This window comes from Hypomesus transpacificus, chromosome 9 (assembly GCF_021917145.1).
Source record: "Hypomesus transpacificus isolate Combined female chromosome 9, fHypTra1, whole genome shotgun sequence".
Classification (NCBI taxonomy): Eukaryota; Metazoa; Chordata; class Actinopteri; order Osmeriformes; family Osmeridae; genus Hypomesus; species Hypomesus transpacificus.
In genome coordinates this window covers 10,701,991-10,723,364 of record NC_061068.1, presented here as the reverse complement: position 1 = coordinate 10,723,364, position 21,374 = coordinate 10,701,991, and the positions used below count along the sequence as shown (strand labels likewise).

Here is a 21,374-nt window from a genome sequence, read left to right as displayed (position 1 = left end):
AATTTCTAGCTGTCATCTAACCATGATTTTTATAGAGGCGGCTGAAATTGGTGGACATGCCTTAGGTACGCCAAACCACATGGCGGCGCATGCAAGCTCTTCTGCTCATGTTTGCTGGAAGCTAAGTGGCTATCCCCTCTCAAACTAGCTACCAAGATAAATGGTATGCGAGTTATCAAAACAGTTTTAATTTGTAGATAATCAAAATATTCGCGTAGCATATCCCAGATTTTCTCGATCACTATGGATGAGGAATATTATGGGACGGTTAGAGATTGGGATGGACCTGACAGCAATTTGGTAAGAGATCTTCCCAGTTTATAATACTTGCTGCTAGCTAGCAAACGCATTGTTAAACATACATTCGTTGGCTAACCAGCTAAATTAGACAATTGCAAATTAATTGAAAAGTGAAAAACACGGAGTCTTTACCAGCCAGCCAGAAATATATTCTCCAGCTATTGAAAATGTCCCAAGTTTACCGACTACTAGTACTGTAACAACTTGCTATCGAACTAGCTAGCTATTAAGCACCAACTGACCAGAAGCAAGTTATTTTGTTACAATAATAGCTGGTGCGCTAATTGAATCCGTGAGTTTTACAATGGGTGGGCCTTTTTTGAAACTCGTGGTCACGGTTTCTCATAACAAGTCAACATTGTTAGTGTATGCTAAGCATGGATGCTACAATTCAACTTTATTTTAGGAGGACGGCTATGTTGAGGGGGAGAACGATGGAAAAGTGCAAGAGGACTGTCTGCAGAAATTTTCCAGCAGAGATTACATCATGGAGCCAGCCGTTTTTAACACCCTCAAAACGTACAAATGAAACATTGAATACTGAGATATAATGAGTTATGATTTCAGTGTTAGTCACAAAGCTATCTTAAGGTGCTATTTCTACAGGTATTTCCAAGCCGGTGGCTCACCCGAGCATGTGATTCAGCTCCTGTCAGAGAATTACTCTGCTGTGGCTCAGACTGTAAACCTTCTGGCAGAGTGGCTCATTCAGATGGGTAAATTGAACAAGCATCCTATTTACTTTAAACTAGTTAATCATTCTTTGTTGTGTCCAGCCAAGTTTTTCCAGACTTCCAGACAGATAAATGGTTGTTGCATGGTTATTTTAATTGTTTGTATTGCAGGTGTAGAGCCAGCACAGGTGCAAGAGCGGGTTGAAAATCACTTGAAAAGTCTTCTTATTAAACACTTTGACCCTCAAAAAGCTGATTCCATCTTTACCGTGGAGGGAGAGGTGAGATCTCAGACCTTATTTTCATGTAGGTTATAATTGGAAAAGCTCTTAGTATTGTAATTTATTAGAAACATTTATGTCTTCTGTTCAGACACCTGCTTGGCTAGAACAGATGATAGCCCACACTACCTGGAGAGATCTCTTTTACAAGCTAGCTGAGGCACATCCTGATTGTCTGATGCTGAATTTTACTGTCAAGGTAGTTCTTCACCCACTCCACAGAAACAAATAGTGGCATATTAAAGATGTATAATTTCATGTCGGATATGCAGAGCAGTTCTAGAATCTGTCTCGCTAATTCCCTGTGTGTGTTCAGCTAATTTCAGACGCTGGGTACCAAGGGGAGATCACCAGTGTGTCAACAGCATGCCAGCAGTTGGAGGTGTTTTCCAGGGTCCTTAGGACTTCTTTGGCCACCCTACTAGATGGAGGAGAGGACAACCTGGAGAAGAACCTTCCAGAGTTTGCTGCAAGTCCCACTCACTCATGTTGAAGAGGAATTCTCACCAAATTCAGTAATAATATCCCGGTATGTGTGTCTGACAAAGTGGTGGCCTCTTTCTCCTACAGAAGATGGTGTGTCATGGGGAGCACACATACTTGTTTGCCCAGGCCATGATGTCCATCCTCTCCCAGGAGGAGCAGGGGGGGTCAGCCATGCGCAGGATTGGCCAGGAGGTACAGAAGTCAGCACATCAAAGGTACCTCTCTCTCTTAAGCATTTCTCTCTCTCTCTCAAGCATCCTCTTATATTTCCTTCCATGCAATGATATGACGGTTCTGATATTTTGAAATAAATTGTCAAGAGGGGTGTGTGTGTGTGTGACAGTTTGTATGTGGTGTGTCTGATATAGATTTGTGTGATGATATGTTTCAGGGGCCATGATGCTAGTCAGATTACTCTAGCATTGGGCACAGCAGCAGCCTACCCGCGAGCCTGCCAGGCCCTGGGAGCTATGTTGTCCAAGGGGGCACTCAATCCTGCTGATATCACTGTACTATTCAAAATGTTCAGCAGCATGGACCCTCCTCCTGTGGAACTGGTGAGAGCTGTGCATAATTCCAATGCATTTAAACAAACTATAGCTGACATCGGTTTACTAGTTAGAAATAGTAAAATATCCAGCTTGTCTCCTCCTGATGACTGAAATGTTGCTGTTGTACCTTTTAGATCAGAGTGCCTGCCTTCCTTGACCTATTCATGCAGTCACTGTTCAAGCCCGGCTCTAAGATCAACCAGGATCATAAACACAAGTACATTCACATTCTGGCTTATGCAGCTAGTGTGGTTGAGACGTGGAAGAAGGTATGAGAAACCAAAACATCCCTGACACAGAATTCAGCATTTTGATATTGTTACTAGTCAATAGTTATTGTCTGTTAACATGCAGACTAATATTCCACTATTATTCCAAATATGATACTGGTCATGTAAACGGCATATTTCATTTGAATTTTCTGAATAAGGCTGTATTCAAAATGTAGTATTTTACGATTAAGACTTGAAATTTGCCTGTATTACACAGGTTTTTAGGTGCATTCTATTCTACAGCGCATTTGGAAGATGCACCTCTGTTTTTTACCTCAGTTTGCAGCTCACAGCCTCTTGCTTGTTTATGGTCAGCTCAGTCCGCTGTACATAAACTAAGTGGATAATCGAAGTATGCCCGGAATGCAAACTGAGATATTAGTGGAATATTAATTTTCATTAGCCATGTAAACACTCTTTTGGGGGGAAAAGCGGAATATTTTGTTAATGTAAACATACATTAATCACTGTCAAAATGCAGACTGAAAATGTATCGGGTTTACAGTTTTGAACTTCTCAATTCACCTACAGAACAAGAGGGTAAATATAAACAAAGACGAGCTTAAATCCACTTCAAAGGCAATAGAGACTGTCCACAACCTCTGCTGCAATGAAAACAAAGGAGCAACAGAACTTGTAGCTGAACTCAGCACTCTGTATCAGTGCATCAGGTAAGCACAGTGTCATCTTAACTGGGTTGAGGAGGGCAGCCTTGGATAGAACTATTGTTATGGATATCTACTTAATTTCTCCACCACCACTGATTAACTCCTGTGTTGTTATGTTTACAATTTGTGGGTCAGGTTTCCAGTGGTTGCCATGGGGGTGTTGAAATGGGTGGACTGGACAGTCTCTGAACCTCGGTACTTTCAGCTCCAGACAGACCACACACCAGTTCATTTAGCGCTGCTGGATGAGGTAAAAGCTGTTTCCTACTAGGGTTGCAAAGTGGCTGAATAGTTCTGGAAACTTTCCATGGAAAGTTAAGATGGTGAATTTTGAAACGATCTGTGCACGTTAAGGAGGAATAAACAGTGCATGCAGGGGGTGTGGCCTCAATAGTCCTGCAGTAAGTAGTGTTTGCATGTGATTAAGGAATGCGCAGGGTAGAAATTCAACAGAATTTGCATTAAATTGGGTTTTTTAACCAAGATTATGCTGCAAGATGTTTTTTTCACAACTACAATTAAGTTCCTTGGTATAGGCTAACCTGCCTTTTTTCCCAAACTTCCAGTTTATTGCCATTAATTTTGGCTTATTCCCATTAATTCCCATGGAAGGTTTCCAACTTTTAAAATTCCCGACATTTTGCAACCCTATATTCTACTGAGAACTGGAAAATATATTTTTGGGGTCCGGACAGAACAAGTACAAAATGTATAAATATGTACTTTCCCCCTGCAGATTAGCACGTGTCACCAGCTCCTGCACCCTCAGGTTCTCCAGTTGCTGATAAAGCTATTTGAGACAGAACACTCCCAGCTAGATGTCATGGAGCAGGTGTGTGTTAAATGATTACTGGTGTTTGTGTTGTTTAATATTTCCTTATTAAATGTCTACTCTTTGGTTGTCTTCTTGACAGCTGGAGTTGAAGAAGACCCTATTAGACCGCATGATTCACCTGTTGAGTCGAGGCTATGTGCTACCTGTAGTTGGCTACATCCGCAAGTGCCTGGAAAAGCTCAACACAGACATCTCACTCATCCGTTACTTTGTAACTGAGGTAGTTTCTATTCAGATCTAGTCTTACGCAGAAAATGTGTTTCTTGTGAAAGAAGTTGCACTTTAAATTTGTATCTGTAATTTCAGTTCTTGTTAGACACAGATGTCTCTGTTGTTCCCAAAGGTGTTGGATGTGATTGCTCCCCCATACACATCAGACTTTGTACAGCTTTTCCTACCCATCCTGGAGAACGATAGCATAGCTGGCACTATCCGTACAGAGGGAGATCATGACCCTGTGGCTGAGTTCATAGGTCAGCATCATACTGAATTGATTGTCCAAAGTGTTTTCCCTAAATAGTTTTACACAAGATACAATGATGAATTGTTCCTTTTTCTATTTTCCAGCTCATTGCAAGTCTAACTTCATCATGATGAATTGAGATCAGCCCTGATTGAGGATGCAGCTGGAAGAACAGGGAAAGACTGAATGCAGGACCTCTAAGCAAACAATGTCAGTTGACTGGCAATTGGAACAGTACTGCTTTTGGGGCACACTGAAATAAATTTTCACACAAACTTTGGAATTTGTCACAATTGAGGTTGTACAAACCCAATTTGACAGGTGTTTAGAACAATTAAAATGTAGTGGTACATTGTCTGCCAGTCTAAAGGTGAATCTTTGAAATAAGTTATATATTTAAATGCTTTAGGAGCAGACTAAGGACAATTTTGGCAGGCACACCTTCATAAATCTAGCATTTTTTACCTTTATGTAATATGGTTGTATATACAGAGTTTTTGAATAAATGTGTTTGGCATTCAATTTCTCACAAATCCAAGATGTTAATCTGTACAAAGTAACATTGATGAATGTATTCTAGGCTCAAGTTGTACCTTATGCTATTGTCCATGTTCTGTCAGCATGGTGTCAAATGTATTAATTCATTTGTTTTCATGATTGTCAATTAATAAATTTCCCTACTTATGATCGTTACAGAAAATGGTGCTGTATTAATCGGTTTGCAAACTATAGCTTTCCACCAGTACTTGGAAATCAGAAGGGCTTGAAAGACGTAACTCCCTCCTCCCACTCAAACTAGCTGTTGTTAAAGCAATGAGATGCCACCATTGGACCGTTTGAAATCACAAGTTTATTTATAATTATTTTCTACTTAAAATCAATTTAATACAGATTTGTTTTTAAAAATTTCAACATTACAATATGAAACCACGACACCAGTCAAAAACACATAAGCTGTTGACAGAGGCTGTTCCAGTAAAATATTTCTGAAGGCACAAAATTAAAACAATGAGGCATCTAACCTTTGGCTGAAATTCAACAATCCAGGCATTTTCATTTTTTTGCATCCACTTTGTACCATTATGTAATCAAAAGCAGCACGTTTAAGGAACCAATCAAGGCAGGAATTAAAAAACATTAAAACAATCTTTCCTTTTGTGGTTTTACACAATGCAGATCATTGTGTTGCAAAAGTCCTTAACCTGAGATTGTCATAGGAAGATACTAGATACAAATCTTAGGGGAACCTGATAAATCGTCTGGTCCAAACTCCTTTGAGCCCCATGATTCCTAATCTACAGGTAGCTATTGGGAACAATAGGGTCTCCATACATGCAGTCCTCCTCCAGTGCTAGGTTGTATTGGCTTCCACTTCCTCCCTTGTAAGCACTGGTCACAATTCTAAGCCAGCCCTTTTCACCCTGATTGGGAGAAAAATATATATAGTTTTAAATTTACAGGCAAAACTTCTATGGGAGCCAATTTTATGAATTCTCACGGCAATGTTGGCCATTCACCAACATGAGGATAGTACTATTCTATTCAAAAATGTAAATGAGCTTACCCAGGGTAGGCATGAAGCTTTTCTGTGGCCATGATCCCACAGCTAGGATAGACAAAATTATACAAATTAACTATTATTTGTTTAAAAAAGGTATGAAACATCTAAATAGTTACTTGGACCAAATTAAGTTCAAGACCTGATGTCCTCCGTAGAGCTCCGCCATCATCTTGTCTCCCACTGACAGACCCAAAATCACCCACCTTCCACAGAGTGTAGATCTTGATTACGTTGCACACCCATTTTGTTTTGAAAATATCCTTTTAAATAGTGTCCTCTATGGGTTTTAGGAAGAGAAATTAACACATTTAGATTTAAAATCTGAAATAAAAATATTTTTTAAGAAATGTATACTTTTTTTTTGGGGGGGGGGGGGGGGGGGGGGGGGGGCTAATGAAACGTCTGATTTTAAATAGGGCTAGATACGCCCATGCCCACACCTTAGCCACTCCACCACATTCTGGACAGACAGATAGGGCCAGGCTCCCTTCCTCTTGATGTTGATGCAATCTAACATGGATGCAATGAACATTGAGGTAGATTATAGATAACCAATTATTTTTTAATAATGTTATAATATAAATACAAACTTCTGTACTAAACATTTTCAAAAAAGAAGGCTGAGCTTAAGAAAGAAGAAGATGACTTGAAGATTAATTATAGCATACCTGCCATTGCGCTGGTGCTGCCATGAACCCAGCAGGAACCACAGTACTGTGGAATGTGCTGGTTACGAATAGTGCTCAAATAATTGGTGCCATTTAAATTTCGCCAGTCCCATGTCTTTAGCAGCTCTTCAGGGTCTAAGAATTCATGAGGACGAACTGTTGTCCTGTTATAAAAACAACGTAATTGACATCCTACATTGAATTAAAATAATATGAACGAGCTTCACCTGAATCTTCAAGCATGACAAGACTATACAAAGTTTGTGTTACAAACCCTATAGTCTCAGTAGCACATCTCCAACAACCAAATTATAGCCAGCACAGTATTTCAAACCATAGCCTACTCAGTCAAGACAAGCCAAAACAACCACAACACTGATATACCCTCAAATGTACCCTCAATGTTTGTAGTGTCAGAGACAGTCAAATAAACTTTTTAAGGGCAGGTATGGACATTGAGTTTCAACACATGCCATGTAGTCAGTCACAGCTTCAAGATTCCAGTCTCCAAACCAAGCCAGAACTCTACTACCTTGTCTCCACACTGGGCTTTGACGGCTTCATTGATTTCACTAGTCGAATAGAACTAGTAGTTACTTTACTCAAGTAGAAGTATAGATACTAGGGTTTAAAAATACTTTTGTAGAAGATGAAGTATCAACTCAAGCTTTTTACTCAAGTAAAAGTATAAAAGTACTGGTTTCAAAACTACTTAAAAGTATAAAAGTAAAAGTACTAATGTAAGGGGAAAAGAATGCCATTAAGGATAACAGCTTCGGCTGCGCCACAGGGGCCTATAAAACACGACCCCACCTCCCCAAAAGAAAACTTTTCTAAAGGCCATAATGACTGTTATATTGAAATTTAAACTGTATTGTTTGCATATGTGCAGGTGCGATGGATCGCGTACAAATCAATAGGGTGTTGGAATGGTATATGTTTATACTTCTCACCCAACCACAATCAAATTCACTCCATCCGGATGGCGCGATTCATTTGGATAGTTTTTTTTTGGGTGAGTTTTTTTTTGAACGATGACAAGCTGGAAAGAAAACTAGCTTAACTGAAATTGGAGTGACGAGGCTATTTTTAAAATGTAAGGAGTAGAAAGATAATTGCGTGAAAATGTAAGGAGTAGAAATAGAAAGTCATCTGAAAAATAATTACTTCAGTAAAGTATACCCACAATTTCTGCTTAAGTAAGGTAACAAAGTATTTGTACTTCGTAACTTGACACCGCTGGTGACGTTAGTAGCGTCAGTGACTGTGGCTAGCAAGTTAGCCACCGTTTGCTTCACTTTTCGCCACTTTTCGTAATTCTCATTAAACCGTGCAACGGAACGTAAATACAAAAACAAGCAACTCAATCGCTACTAAGACGAAACTTTTGACACCTAGATGTAGGTGTCTATGTAGTCCAAATATTGACTGAGACTTAGGGGTGGGAAAATCAGTAAATAATAAATATAGGCCTGTATGTGAGAGAACAAAGGTTGTGCCTTTGCCGAAGGCAAGCCACCCCCAAGTATGTTACAAATTATAATCTACAGGCTAAAGACAGAACGGGCCGCTTTGATAACCCACACAATCCCGTGTCTACGTTCAAAAGCTGAAAAAAACGTTCTAAAACTGAAAAATATAAAACATCTCTGTATTGTAGTCTCCGTCGTTTCATATTTCTTTCACTACATGAATGCGTAGGCTACTGCATGAATACAATTTCGGTATTAGCCCTACCTACAACATACATTTTTTGTATAAGAATTTTTTAACAAGACAACACGAAAACCAGCATTGATTGTTGTTGTCTTTATTCCAAAGATCCAATTTTATTCAGTTTAAGTTCATCAAGTCCATAACTACAATTTGGCATCAGTTTATAGAGGCTATGGTTGAAAACCGCCAACATGTTTAATTAAAGTCCTGCGAGACGGAAACCGAAAAGAAAATTCAGTGAAGATACTCCCTCAGTCAGTTACTTCAGGTGTCAATTTACGAGGGCATTGATTCAGGAAACAGATTCATTTCAGTGTTACAGTAGGCCTACAATAAGCCAAATCAGGTCAGCAAAATACCCAAGTGGGTAAAATGTCACACACATCCATAATGCCACCAATTATTGAGAGGAGTTTGAAACAAATTGAGACCAGTCAATTAAGTGCCATTAATGTTATACTTGCTGAGAAACTAATGCCTGCCTGTTCCCAGCTTATTTTATAAACACTGCATCTAGGAAAAGTATAAAGTGTGACCACCTTGATCAGTGCATTTCATGAAGAATGGCCCTCAAAACCTGAACGCTCCAATGACAAAGCAGATATTTATGAATTCTCGGTTTTTACTAAACCAATACAGTCTTCAACCTTTTGTAATACTTGTTTAATTCCTTGGGGAGGTAATACATAAACTTATCAATTACTTTATTTAACAGAGGTTGGTCAGGGATAGGAAATGGACATTAACAAAAACCTGCACACAGAAGTTCCCTATATCTATAACGTAAAACTATTGTAGAGTGGAGATGCATGAGGGCGTCTTGTGGCAGTAGTGGGGTTTTTGTGGTAGAGAGTACAGTTGGTTGTAGTTTTAGACCAGTCTCCTCCTCTTGCTGTCCCGCTCCATCTGGTCTCCTGAGGCTGATTTAGCCATTCCAAGAGGAGACACCTGATTGAGAATGGGGTCCTCTGAAGCCTGACCAAATAAAGCCATGAGCAGAGCCACACCAAAGCCTGTAGCACGCTCTCCCTGACAGATTTGAAAAATAAAAAATAAATATTAGGACACATTAAGGGCAGCCGAGGTGGAACGCTAAACTACACTAAAATAATGAGTACCCTTGACAGATACCCCCCACTAGAATGCAAGGGCAAATGTGTAACTACTGTTGTCATGAGACTGCATTACTGTGAATGGCAGACTTTTGGGGTCAATGTGACTGAGTGGAACTGCAAAAAAATAGATCCAGGTACTCACAGCATGGACAGGGGAGGCGATGTCTACGTGGACCCAGATCCCAGGCCAGTCAAAGCCAAGGTGAGAGCCAATGAAAAGGCCTGCACAGGAGCTCTGAGCATTCTCCCGATCCTGAAACACACCAATGGCACTGCATTTCAGCCAAATTCAACCTAATATAAATTAGTGTTCACAAATCTTTTGGACTTATTTTCACCATGAATCTTCCATGACATTGAACCTAACTAGCAAGAACAAAAATCAATTTCTTGATGTTTCTGAAACAACTTTTATGAGCTCCAAAATTTGATGACGAGAAGTTTGACACTTGAGGATGAGGAGGGGGACAACTTACTGCTACAGAGTTCTTCATGTCAGCCACAGCGGAGGTAAACTCGCTAAAATGCAGTTCTGGGCAGTAAACCAGAGGATGAGCCAGGTCTCCACTGCTGCGGCCAGCACGCACACAAGCAGCCTCCCATTGCTCACTGTTGGTCATCACGGCCGCATGGTACTTCCCAGTGGATATCCCCTGAGAAAATGCAAAACAAAAGGAAACCAAGTCATGTGACAATTTATGTGAGTCAGCACATAAAATGTAAGTGTAAGCATTAGTTAATCATTTTTTGGGGTGATTTTTATAGGCCAACTCATAACCATGCATGTGATTTTCTGTGCAAGTTCAAAGCATGGTTATCGCCTGGTTAAATCCTATATCATTGTTGAAGTAAATATTAACTGCTTAAAACTCCTCTTACAAATGAACAAATTTATTATTATTATAATTATAATTATTTATTTTTAGCATCTAGAAATGTGTTTGTTAAAAACAACAAAACAACTTGTTCAACGTTGTATTCTATTCCAATGTAAATTTTGCTAGGATTAGTCATTTAGATTTTTGCTAATTCCAATAGTATTGCGAGCAAAGAGCACAGAACAAAGTGCGGGTTTATTGGGTCCGTCAAACACCCTATTTAGCTTTTAGATTTGTTAATCTCTAACTGCATATTGTCAAAGTCAAAGCACAGACGGTAAAGTCACAACGTTCTTTCATAGGCAGTTCTACGATACAATCTGGTCAGTGTAAGGAGGTCAGATGGGAGTCAAATGGCTGAGCGGTTAGGGAATCGGGCTGGTAATCAGAAGGTTGCCGGTTCGTGCCAATGACGTTGTGTCCTTGGGCAAGGCACTTCACCCTACTTGCCTCGTGGGAATGTCCCTGTTCTTACTGTAAGTCGCTCTGGATAAGAGCGTCTGCTAAATGACTAAATGTATAACTTTGTGCACTTATTTAATACCCAACCCAAAAAGTATCCTTTTAGCAATCAGTATTTTAAGTCAATGGCCTAGGGTACAAACACATATATAATGCTTGAAAATGTATTTGATCACCCAACCGAACGTTGTGACCTACCTGAGCCCCTGTCAGAGTGGCCATGTCCAAAATGATGTCAGCAGAAAGATCCTTGCTCGCATACACCACACCATCAGACAACACCAGCCTGCCTTCTGCATCAGTGTTGTTGATCTCTACTGTCCTATTGAATTATGGAACATTGTGAAATGTTAGGATTCACAAATTGTTTTCACATCATTATTTATTTTGTTGCCTCCAGTTCTCATCAATATAGAAGACACTTACTTTCCAGAGTACAGTGTGTGTATGTCATCTGGTCGTGTTGCTGTGGGTCCGACTGCGTTTTCTGCCAGGCAGAATACAGCATGGAGATTATCCTTGAACCCCTGAAGCAAACATAAATATTAAAACTGGTTTATTTGTATTGAATAAGTCTGTCCTTGTCCCTCTGATCAGTTAACAATAATACAAATTACAGCTAATGATTAATTTTATACAATGTTTGAACTATAATCTGCTATGTTAGCTCATGAGAACATTGAACGTCAGGGCCATTTCTAAAAGCCTAAACAAAAGCTATTTAGAATGCCGCATCCTCTTTCTGTGCTTGCAAAGGCTATGTTGATTGTCATTCTTGAGTCAGTATTTAACTGCCCTGTTTCCTGTATTCAGTCCTCTGAGATTCTCAACTTGAGTGTATCAGACAACTTTACCTTAGAGATCTATAATAAATACGTTGATTTTGTACTTGGTGATTCACTTTGTTGACTTGGTACTTTGTACTAACACTTTTTCAGTATACAATGTTAGATATACATGTTGTCTAACATCAGATGTTGCTGGGTCTCCTGAAATAGGAATAGCAACCCAAACCTTAAGCTGACTTATCAGGTCCAAAAAGCATATTGCTGTACTCCAGTAGTACTGACCTGTTTGACAGTGGCTTTGAAAGCTCCCAATATGGCTGCAGCTCCACCACAGTCTCTCTTCATGCCAGGCATGGTGGTCTTCCAAGTGGAAACAAAGTTTGCATAAATAACTTATAATCAGTTGATGTGACACACTCAGCTGATATTATATGGAAACTGAATTTCAAATCAACAATTCATTTTACCTTTCCCTTGATGCTGAGCCCACCAGTGTCATACACTATACCCTTGCCCACCCATGCAATGGTTTGAGTTGCACCATCTGGTGTATGGCTCAAGACTGCCAGAGCAGGGGGGTGCACCGCTGCCTTGCCCACTCCATATATCCCTGAAGACATATCCAAAACAGTCAACATCTATTCACTAAAGTCTGACTCGCTCTGGTGGTACAGTACTTTTGCTCCAATCTGACATAATTAGCACTACTGCTTTAGACAATGTTGTTCATCCTAAAATAACAATTGTTAATGAAACAGTGAAAGAATTAGCAGTTAAAAAGAATGTGAGAAGTAGGAGAACGGATACAAAATGGGAAGTGAGGACAACAGTCGACAAAAGCAGAACCTTTGATGGCTGACTTTTTTTTAATTTTTTTTACTAACAATATGATCACAAACATGTCTGAAGAAAACACATTATATTTAAGTTAGATGGGCCTACTGAGACTGTACTCAACTGTACCTCCAAAGCCTCTTTGTTTCAGTTCTTCCCCACGAATGATTACAGGAGTAATTCCCAGTTCAACCCCCACAGCTTTGATCTCCTAAAAAAAATATATACACATACATATTTAAAAAGTAACCTAGCATTATCTAAATTAGTATGATAATCGTTTTGATAAAGTAACTGAAAACAAGTAATCGATCAAACTCACATCTAAAAAATGATCCGTATTCATCTCATTGCAGGGTGTGTCCACAATTCGAGCTGCCAATCTCACTCCATCTGCAGCATTGGTAAGACACTGGGGTGGGGGTGGGGGATTGGGGTCAATCGAAATAAAGCAGTATTTACAAAAAAGACACATCAGAGTTGTGTGCAAATGTAAGGGAAGATACCTCCAATGTACTTGGGTCCAGAGGACCATTGTCTTGGCCCACTATGACAAACTCCACAGTGACCTGCTTCTTCTCATTCCTGCGTGAGGATGTGGACCGACGAGAGAATATCGGAAAGGCTCGGGAAATGGCACAGGCCGAGGCAAACACATCAGCACGCTCACAAACAATCTGGAAACAAATCAAGCTTTAGTTTAAGTACTCTTTTTGTTTACATTATTACATATGACAAAGGTTTATACAAAAACTCATTAAGACTAACCAGGATACAGCGGGCAGCGCCTACGGGAAGGCAGGTGCGGACCAGACGGGTAAGAAAGTGTGCAGATGAGGGGCTGTTGTGCCTGCTGACTCTTGATGGTATGGCTGCCACCGCTGCATGGCTCAGGTACAGAGGACAGCTGTCAGTGGGGTTGGGATTCAAGGCACTGAGCGCAGCCTGCCAGACCTAGTAAATAACACAAGACTTAAGTGAGGCTGCAACAACAGTTATTTTATGCATATCCCTCTCCTTTGTATTAGTTCATGCATGTCGTGGGTGCCACTATTTTGTTCCTCCATTTGCTTCCTGCCTCACATGCCATCTCTTTGGCCTACATTTGGCCTAGACACGAGGAAAGAAAGCAAGACAAAGGCTGTAAAAACGATAAGGGTCAGCAACTCAATCAAGTGTAATTATCTAGCATAACAACATTACTTGAAAAGCCTTATTAACATACACTATGATAGCGTAACATTTGAGTGTGTTGCTTGCACTCGCCACTACTACTAGTAGCTTAGCTAAGAACCACATCACTCGCCATGTACAGTAGCATACTACTATACTAGTTGTGTACATGAGGTTATAATTTAGCAGCCATCTAAATAGCTGCTACATCATGTAATAATCTACTACACCTGTGCAATGCCAAAACGTTATAGACTAGCCATCAAGCTCACATTGTTTACTCCGTCCAATTTGGTTAGCTAAGCTAGCTAACTACAGAACTTGCGTCCGAGTTCGGCTACAACATAGACAGTTATTGTAGCATTGCTAATGCCATTGGCAAGCTAGTACTGAGTGACGTTGCCTAGGCTGAGTCATCGGTACAAAGTAGCTAGACTAGCTAAGTGGTACGACTAAATTAGATCACACAAACCAAATAACGCATTGACAAAGACAAAGTGTTTAATTGTAATATAGACTGTCCTAGTTTGTTAGCTAGCAATATCACAAACCATGCAAAAGAGGAACAGGTGAACGTGACTACGCGGCGGCCGCTGTTCTGCAGCGTACTGTTCTAGACCAGACAACAACAGTTTACTTTAGGTTTACCTCTTTGGTGACGACCGGTTGCAGTTTTCCCTTGACTTGAGTCCAGTTCACTTGTTGCAGGTTGCTATGTTGACCAACAATAAGGACAGGGCGATTCTGTGGCTCCGAGTCACCGGCAGAAACCTTGAACTCGAGCACCACGTTCGCCATCTTGGACTAACCTATAGATGGACGATGCACTTTGTACCCACGCTCAGAGGAAAAACCCTCGAGACTTTTTAAAGAAGAAATATCAAAGTCACGTGGGATATATTTTTACTGTTTATTAAAAATAAAATAAAACATTTACTCAGGTACAGTAGCTACAATTAGGAGATTGTAATTATTTTTCAACACAGAACATCACAACGTCAATGATTCAATGCAGCTCAAGAGAAATTAAAAAGTATTCCTATAATGTCAGGTCATCCACAATTATCAAGGATTAATTGCAAACATGTAAAGCATTTCTCATACTGGATTGAAAGTGAAATTATTCACTATAATTAATACATCCAGGACCGTTGATATTTATTCCGTTTGTGTTGTTAAGTACCACACAAACTTGCCTTCCCCTCGTTGATCACTACTGAGATTAATAAGACCACTTTGACATTTAAACTAAAAATAAATAGTAATTTATTCATATCATACAGGAGACAGTAGTTTTACAGCCATCAATAAAAATCCACCAGTTTTTTTTATACGTGCAAACTGCAAAAAGGATTTAAGACACCTGATATATTGTACCAGGCATTTTCCAAACCAGAGGGTTATGAGCGGTAATCATGGGATCTGAAATGTGCAACGTCATGACAGACAGACACATGACATCATAAATATGTCACGGGGACATGATGACACAGCTCTTAAATCGAAAGATATGTTGAACAAATAAACCATTTTAAGTGAGTCCCTTAAGTGAGAGAATACAATAACCATTTTACCTCTTAAAAGTAAAGCAAAGGAATGAAGAGGTATCTGTAGGGTCCAGGGCTAACAGAAACAAACTCATGCTGCTGATGAACCCTCTCTATTCATTTGAACTGTATGTTGTTGGAGCAAGAACTCAACAAACATTTTGACAGCGTGCCAATACCTTACATTAAAACTGGTGAGAATTCTTGATTTCAAGGTAACCACCTAAATTGTCCCTAAATAAAATGTCAGTCTATGTCATGACCTTTCATTAGTCATTCTTCGCAAGGATAGATATGGAATGCTATCTTTCATTTCCGACTTCAGAACATTGAAGCAAAAAGAGGGTTTGACAGCAGGTCTGTTGTATAGGATCCTTAACCATTTCCTTGAATCATGCACATAATATAACAAGTGCCCTAAAGCTGGAGGAAGGGGTCTTCAGCTGTTGACCAGTAGGTAGGACAAGCAGGTAGGGTCATTTTGAAGTACAGATAACGAGAGCAAAGACCCTCATACAAGCGCACACAAATGCACAGAAAACACCCACACAGACATACCAAATGCAATGGAATGCATTATTAACCAAATTTTGTCGCAAATAGAATAAGTATTAGAACAACAACTATAACAAACAGGATTAAAATGACCAGCATTTTTCTGTTTTTCTTCTGATACTGTTCAGCCTGCAAGAAAATAAAAAGAACACGTTTCATCGAAGTTGATGAATCAAGACAAATTCTTTGACCCTGGCACATAACGTTGTTATAACATACAAATATAAATGTAGCATATTTTGTTCACCTTTTGTAACTGTTTCAACCCATCTTCTGTTTTGACACAGGCTTGCTCCACGTTAAAGTCAATTCTGTCAAGTACTGTGCCCTGATAATGGTATAAGAATTAATTATTACCAGGACATGCAGATTCATTCATGAAATAATCATCACGATACAAATTGGTAGGCGTCCGTCACCTGTTCCACAACCATTCCGGCGAGGTCTCTAAAGATCTCATTCAGGTCTGAGATGGACTGGACGATCTGTCGGATCTCCCGCTCTCGCTCCTCCACCAAAACAGTGTTCTGCTCCACCAGTACTAACTGATCATCAGTGAATCCCTGCAGGAAGGTGATTTCATTGTACATCAAGGATAAGTTCACACTGTAGTCAAAAGTGGCCCAAATTTTGGGCCCTTTTTTGGTCACGTGACTCAGATTTGTTTTGAGCAGAACAGTCAAACAGCACAACTCACATGGAATCTGATCTTCACTATTATGATTTGGGCCACTTTACACGTGAATGAACGCAACTTTTACATCACACTAAATCGTCAGTATTGGGTGTTTCTGTACAAGCAAAACTTGAGGGGTCATATTGGTTATCAAACCAGTCTGTATTTAAAAGCATTTTTGAAACAAATGGCCAGCCTGCTGCTATAGAATGCTGCGTGTGATGTATTAATTATTATTCTCTATTATGCACATGTGGGTCAGTTCAGAACCATGACCAGTTCACACTGTAATCTTATGTCCAGGAGAGAAATATGCCTACCTATTAATTATGTTTCTTGTATCATTGGTGAACTGTCATTATGCTGTTTTCTGATGCCTGCATAGCCATAAGTTAGTTCTTTGTAAGGTGCGACTAGGAAAGGCCTGTGTCACTAATGTAAGTCAGAGGTTACAATATTTCCAAAGTGTATAATACCATGCAACTTTGAATGAGGAAAATAAAAGGAGCGACAAGGCCATTTCTAGGAGCCCAATCTAGAGACCTAAACAAAAGCTATTTAGCACAATGTGTTCTTTTTCTGTGCCTGCAAAGGCTATGCTAATCATCTTGTATCCTCCCATATTGTGATACCATATACTCTCTTGATTTTCTGTATTCATTGTCCAGTCTTCTGTTCTACTCAACTTGAGCTCATATATGTGTAATAAATATGTTGATTTTGTGTTGAACTTGTTGAACTATTCCCTTCATTGACTTGGTACTTTCAGAGCAATTCTGTATTATATAAGACATCTTCATCCTCCAACAGTGATTCTTTTTGACACTACATAGTTTTTACAAGATATGTACACAAATGGTCTTACACCCACACTCACTCTCTCACCCACAATCACTTGCAGGATATCACATAACTGAGTTTAGAATTGTTAACATAATATCAAAGGTGGCCCTGAAAAGACACCCTATGTTCATCTCACCCTGTCATATAGTGCTATATCTTCATCCTCCTCCATTAGAGGACCGGACTCAAAAAAGTGCTTTGATCTTTCCTCGCGATTCTTCATACCTGCACAAGATGGGAAAACATGAAATTGCATTTAGAAATCATAACAGATGTTGTTGCATGAGTGGTTATGCACTGAAATATTAAGCAAGTAAATGAGAGAAAGTGGATGGATCTGGAAATCTGCAAACAGTAAGTGAATTCACAAGCATGTGAAATTTCACTTGTCGTTCCTAGGAACTCCTACGTTTCAGGTAGCTGGACTGTGTGTGTCTGAAGTTGGTGGACAAATCCTGCAGGCTCTGTGCCAATGAGGACACCACATTCCTCAGTAGTCTCTCCTCCTGCTCTGTGCAATGGCCACAGCGAGTCTGCAAACTTGTTACAGCACGCTGGCATCGGTGGAACATCTACACACATGAAACAAAAAACAAACATACAAGGAAGGCTCTCATAAAACATCATAATCTAGCCTTGTTTTCAAAATTAAGTCACTCCCCATAAACCCTTTCTTGTCTAAGCTTAAATGATGTGTTACTAGTAGTGCTAATGATCAGATTATTTAAAATGTAGTTTGCATTGTGTGCCCACCTGTGTGACCTCCTGAGTAGTGATCTCTATAGCATGCTCCTCTTCACTGCTGTCATCCAGTGTGGGACGGTTCATGTGCTTGTCATGAAGAGCCGCTAACTCCTTCATTTTCTGTCGAATACGTGTGATTTCATATTGAATCTAGAAGGGGAAAGTAATGTTCATCAATGAGTTAGTGTCATAAATAGTCAAATAAAGTGTTAGACTAATGAGACATAATTTAAGTGTTGAGTCCTTACCTCATCCACCCCATCTACCCATTTGGGGGGCAGTCTTTTTGTGACTCCAATGGCAGCCTCTGGGTCCAGACTAATCCCTGATACAAGGGCCATTCGGTCATCAGCCAGCTAATAGTAAAGTTATTAAAATAAAATATTAGAGTGCATTATTTTCATAACTTAATTCAGGCCTACTCTAACTTTAGATTTTTCAACATAAAGCAGTAGGCTATTTTAGGTAGCAAAATCAGATGCTGTTGACATGTCAAACACAGTACCTCATCAAGCTCCTAATGTGATTGGCAGACCCAGGGCAGTCCCATACAATGAAGAGGAAAAAAGGATGGACAGAAGAGCAGGTGAGCCTCAAATTAGCAGTGATCAGCTTTAAAGAACCTCTTATAATTTCAAGATTTTTATAAGACATTCACTTAGGCTACTTCTGAAATTCAGTAAATATTCAGATAATTAATAGTAGGAGGTACTTTCCATTGTGTTTTAGTTTTGAACTTTAAGAAAAGTTATGAAGTGATAGAGTGAATACAAAAACAAAGATGCCCACATGAAAACTAAAGAGGGATATTCTGCATAGAGAAAATACAGCTGCAAGACAAGCATCAATATTACCAGAACAGAATTTTGTTTGCACAGAAATAAGCTTGATGTGAGAAAAAATAGATAGCTATAAGATTATTAAATAGAAGAGGTACTTGTCAAAACCACAACCAAACAAAACACATATTTTCATCAAATGATTGACAATAGTCAATAAATCCCAAAAGATTCAACACACAATTTGCTATGGGCAACTGTTCATGCAAGCATGCGCTTGCAACACACAGCACTCAAAAATACACAAAACAAAATGTAACATTTAAAATGTTACATCAGACCATCTACAATAGAGCTTAACCATCCACTTGATGCATTTCTCAAAAACGCATTTACAGAGGAAAATGCAACTTCGTAGCAAGTGGGTTGTCAAATAATTTGCATATATCTAGGTCACACTATTCGAAGTTGGAACACAATGCATGCATCTAGTTCCATTTGAGCACGTTTTTAACAGTTAACTGAATGTTCTGCCTGATAGCATTTCAGAAGATTCCATGTCCATTCATCAAGTTACAATTCAGAAGCCGGGTTAAGAATAGATGATTCACACCATTAACACTTTTTAATTATCAAAACATTCAAGTCCACTGACAAGGTCCAAAAAATTACAATATTAAAATAATGACAATAAAAGCCATAGCTCATATATACGGCAAAATAATCGCAAAACCGCTGCTACTTAGTTGCCGTGCCAAAATTCCACTTTATTGCAAGTGATTATTGTCACTTCTTTCCAGTATATAAACAAAACTATGACATTGAAACTTATTTAGTAGATGGTCGCTGTATCATACACTGTCTAGGTTTGGCAAGCTATCTAGCTACTACGACACACATCAAATGTCAAAACGATCCAGGCGATAAACGTAGACTCACCGCAGCATTGCTACGTGTACTCAGAGTACGACGGGGGTCGTATGTACTCACTTGCTCAGCCAATATCTGTCGATTTTGGATTGCATTGTTCCGCATTAATAAGAAGGCATCAGTCAGGCGTCTAGTTGCCATGATTAATTTACACACTCAGAATTGTTTGCTATCAAATAACAAGTCGTGGGTAGCACAGTGGCAACGACGACAATTCCAAATGCACATTAGCTAAAATAGGCTTGCTAGATAATTCGAGCTAGCAAATAGGCAGGCAAACCTGCCCACTAAATGACAGAATATTGTTCTTTCTTCCCAACAAAAGTGGACAGATTAAATGTATCTAGCTTTCAGGAAATCATGAATTAAACGAACAAATATGACCCATTTGTTGCTTTCTAACAAAACCTGAGAGTACAAAATAGCTCGGTAGTTAGCTGTGTATGGCCTCTACGTGGAAAACGTAAATACAGAAACTAAGTACTTCCGGGTCATTTGTCGTCATACATTTCACAAGGGTTAGGTAGCTATGTAAATCGTAACAAGTATACATTTTTCTATCTCGTTTAAAAATGTCCCACTCTTACTTTTTCATTGAAAAGAAACGAAATAACAAGTTAATTATTACTCCTAAAGATTATGTTCTGTGTACATGTTTATGCCTGCCTTTTTAAAGTTTGAAAACTGAGACGAAAGTTTCCTGAAGAAAATGTAGGTCCTATTTGCAGATACATTTCAGAAGATAAAATGCACAATTTTATTTTGTATTTGGTTATAGATCGGTGTTTGGCTCCAACCTCGTTTTGGCCGCACTTATGTGGTAATCTGTGAATCTGACACTTGTAAATCTAACATAGCTATGTAAAATAAAATGATGACTCAAACATTCATCATTCATGACTAGACAACTGAGAGAGAAAGACGTTGTGTTATACATTGTGTGGTCTTAGAAGCTATCAATTTATGCCAATAGTACAAGCAGAAATCAGGCGAAAGCAGTTCATAGAACTCGGCGCAGGAACGGGCATTGCTCGCATTTTGGCTGTGTCGGCTATCCAGTAGAGGTCAGAAATACATCAGGCTACATTTCATTTGGTATTCGATTGGGACCCCAAATCCTCTACATGTTGAATTTTGCAATTTCTGTTCAGATTTTTCATTGAAATGATGTACCGTCAGTTATTAGGCCTATATTTTTTTACTGGTGTGAGCTAAATTAACATTTACACTTTTCATGTTTAACACGTTTTTTCATGTCATCATTCTTACCGTACACTGTCTGCAGGAGGAGGTAGTGCTGACATACCTCTCTTTAGTTAGACCTTATCTGCAAAGCAATGCATCAGCCAACAAAACTGGTTGTTGGCCCTCCGTCCCTCCTACTGTCCAATTTGTGTCCTGGGGTCAGGACCACCACACATTTTTCTCTGACTGGGATGTAGGAATAGATGCAAATGTCATGTACTTATCTAAAACATATCCCCTTCTATTGGAAACACTAGTTTACTATCAACATTGGAGCCAAATCTTATCTGTGATACTGGGACAGGGGCCTATAGATACAACTGATTTTCT

At 39.4% G+C, this 21,374-nt stretch overlaps 3 protein-coding genes across 6 annotated transcripts; 1 reads left to right on the top strand and 2 right to left on the bottom strand.

Moving 5' to 3' along the window:
• Window positions 1–88: 88 nt before the first annotated feature.
• On the top strand, window positions 89–5,230 carry nelfcd (negative elongation factor complex member C/D). The gene is made up of 15 exons (XM_047026087.1): window positions 89–300; window positions 707–819; window positions 907–1,016; window positions 1,146–1,255; window positions 1,347–1,454; window positions 1,572–1,724; window positions 1,826–1,956; window positions 2,133–2,298; window positions 2,427–2,561; window positions 3,096–3,235; window positions 3,368–3,482; window positions 3,969–4,064; window positions 4,147–4,287; window positions 4,411–4,540; window positions 4,635–5,230. The coding sequence occupies exons 1-15, from the start codon at window positions 244–246 to the stop codon at window positions 4,667–4,669; spliced, it is 1,740 nt and encodes a 579-aa protein (XP_046882043.1). The 5' UTR covers window positions 89–243; the 3' UTR covers window positions 4,670–5,230.
• A 3,323-nt stretch (window positions 5,231–8,553) lies between these two features.
• Window positions 8,554–14,565, bottom strand: npepl1 (aminopeptidase like 1). The gene is made up of 12 exons (XM_047026105.1): window positions 14,374–14,565; window positions 13,321–13,506; window positions 13,059–13,229; window positions 12,875–12,964; window positions 12,682–12,763; window positions 12,186–12,328; window positions 12,001–12,078; window positions 11,357–11,457; window positions 11,129–11,252; window positions 10,067–10,243; window positions 9,733–9,843; window positions 8,554–9,504 (listed from the first exon to the last, which is right to left on the bottom strand). The coding sequence occupies exons 1-12, from the start codon at window positions 14,521–14,523 to the stop codon at window positions 9,346–9,348; spliced, it is 1,572 nt and encodes a 523-aa protein (XP_046882061.1). The 5' UTR covers window positions 14,524–14,565; the 3' UTR covers window positions 8,554–9,345.
• A 51-nt stretch (window positions 14,566–14,616) lies between these two features.
• Window positions 14,617–20,262, bottom strand: stx16 (syntaxin 16). Of its 4 annotated transcripts, none has more exons than XM_047026162.1 (9): window positions 19,809–20,262; window positions 18,596–18,607; window positions 18,339–18,446; window positions 18,100–18,240; window positions 17,756–17,918; window positions 17,483–17,571; window positions 16,247–16,390; window positions 16,075–16,155; window positions 14,617–15,956 (listed from the first exon to the last, which is right to left on the bottom strand). In XM_047026162.1, the coding sequence occupies exons 1-9, from the start codon at window positions 19,938–19,940 to the stop codon at window positions 15,852–15,854; spliced, it is 975 nt and encodes a 324-aa protein (XP_046882118.1). In that variant the 5' UTR covers window positions 19,941–20,262; the 3' UTR covers window positions 14,617–15,851. The 4 variants fall into 4 exon arrangements, with proteins under 4 accessions (XP_046882118.1, XP_046882120.1, XP_046882119.1 ...); XM_047026164.1 differs by having other exon boundaries at window positions 19,860–20,262; XM_047026163.1 differs by lacking the exon at window positions 18,596–18,607.
• Between the last annotated feature and the right edge of the window lie 1,112 nt (window positions 20,263–21,374).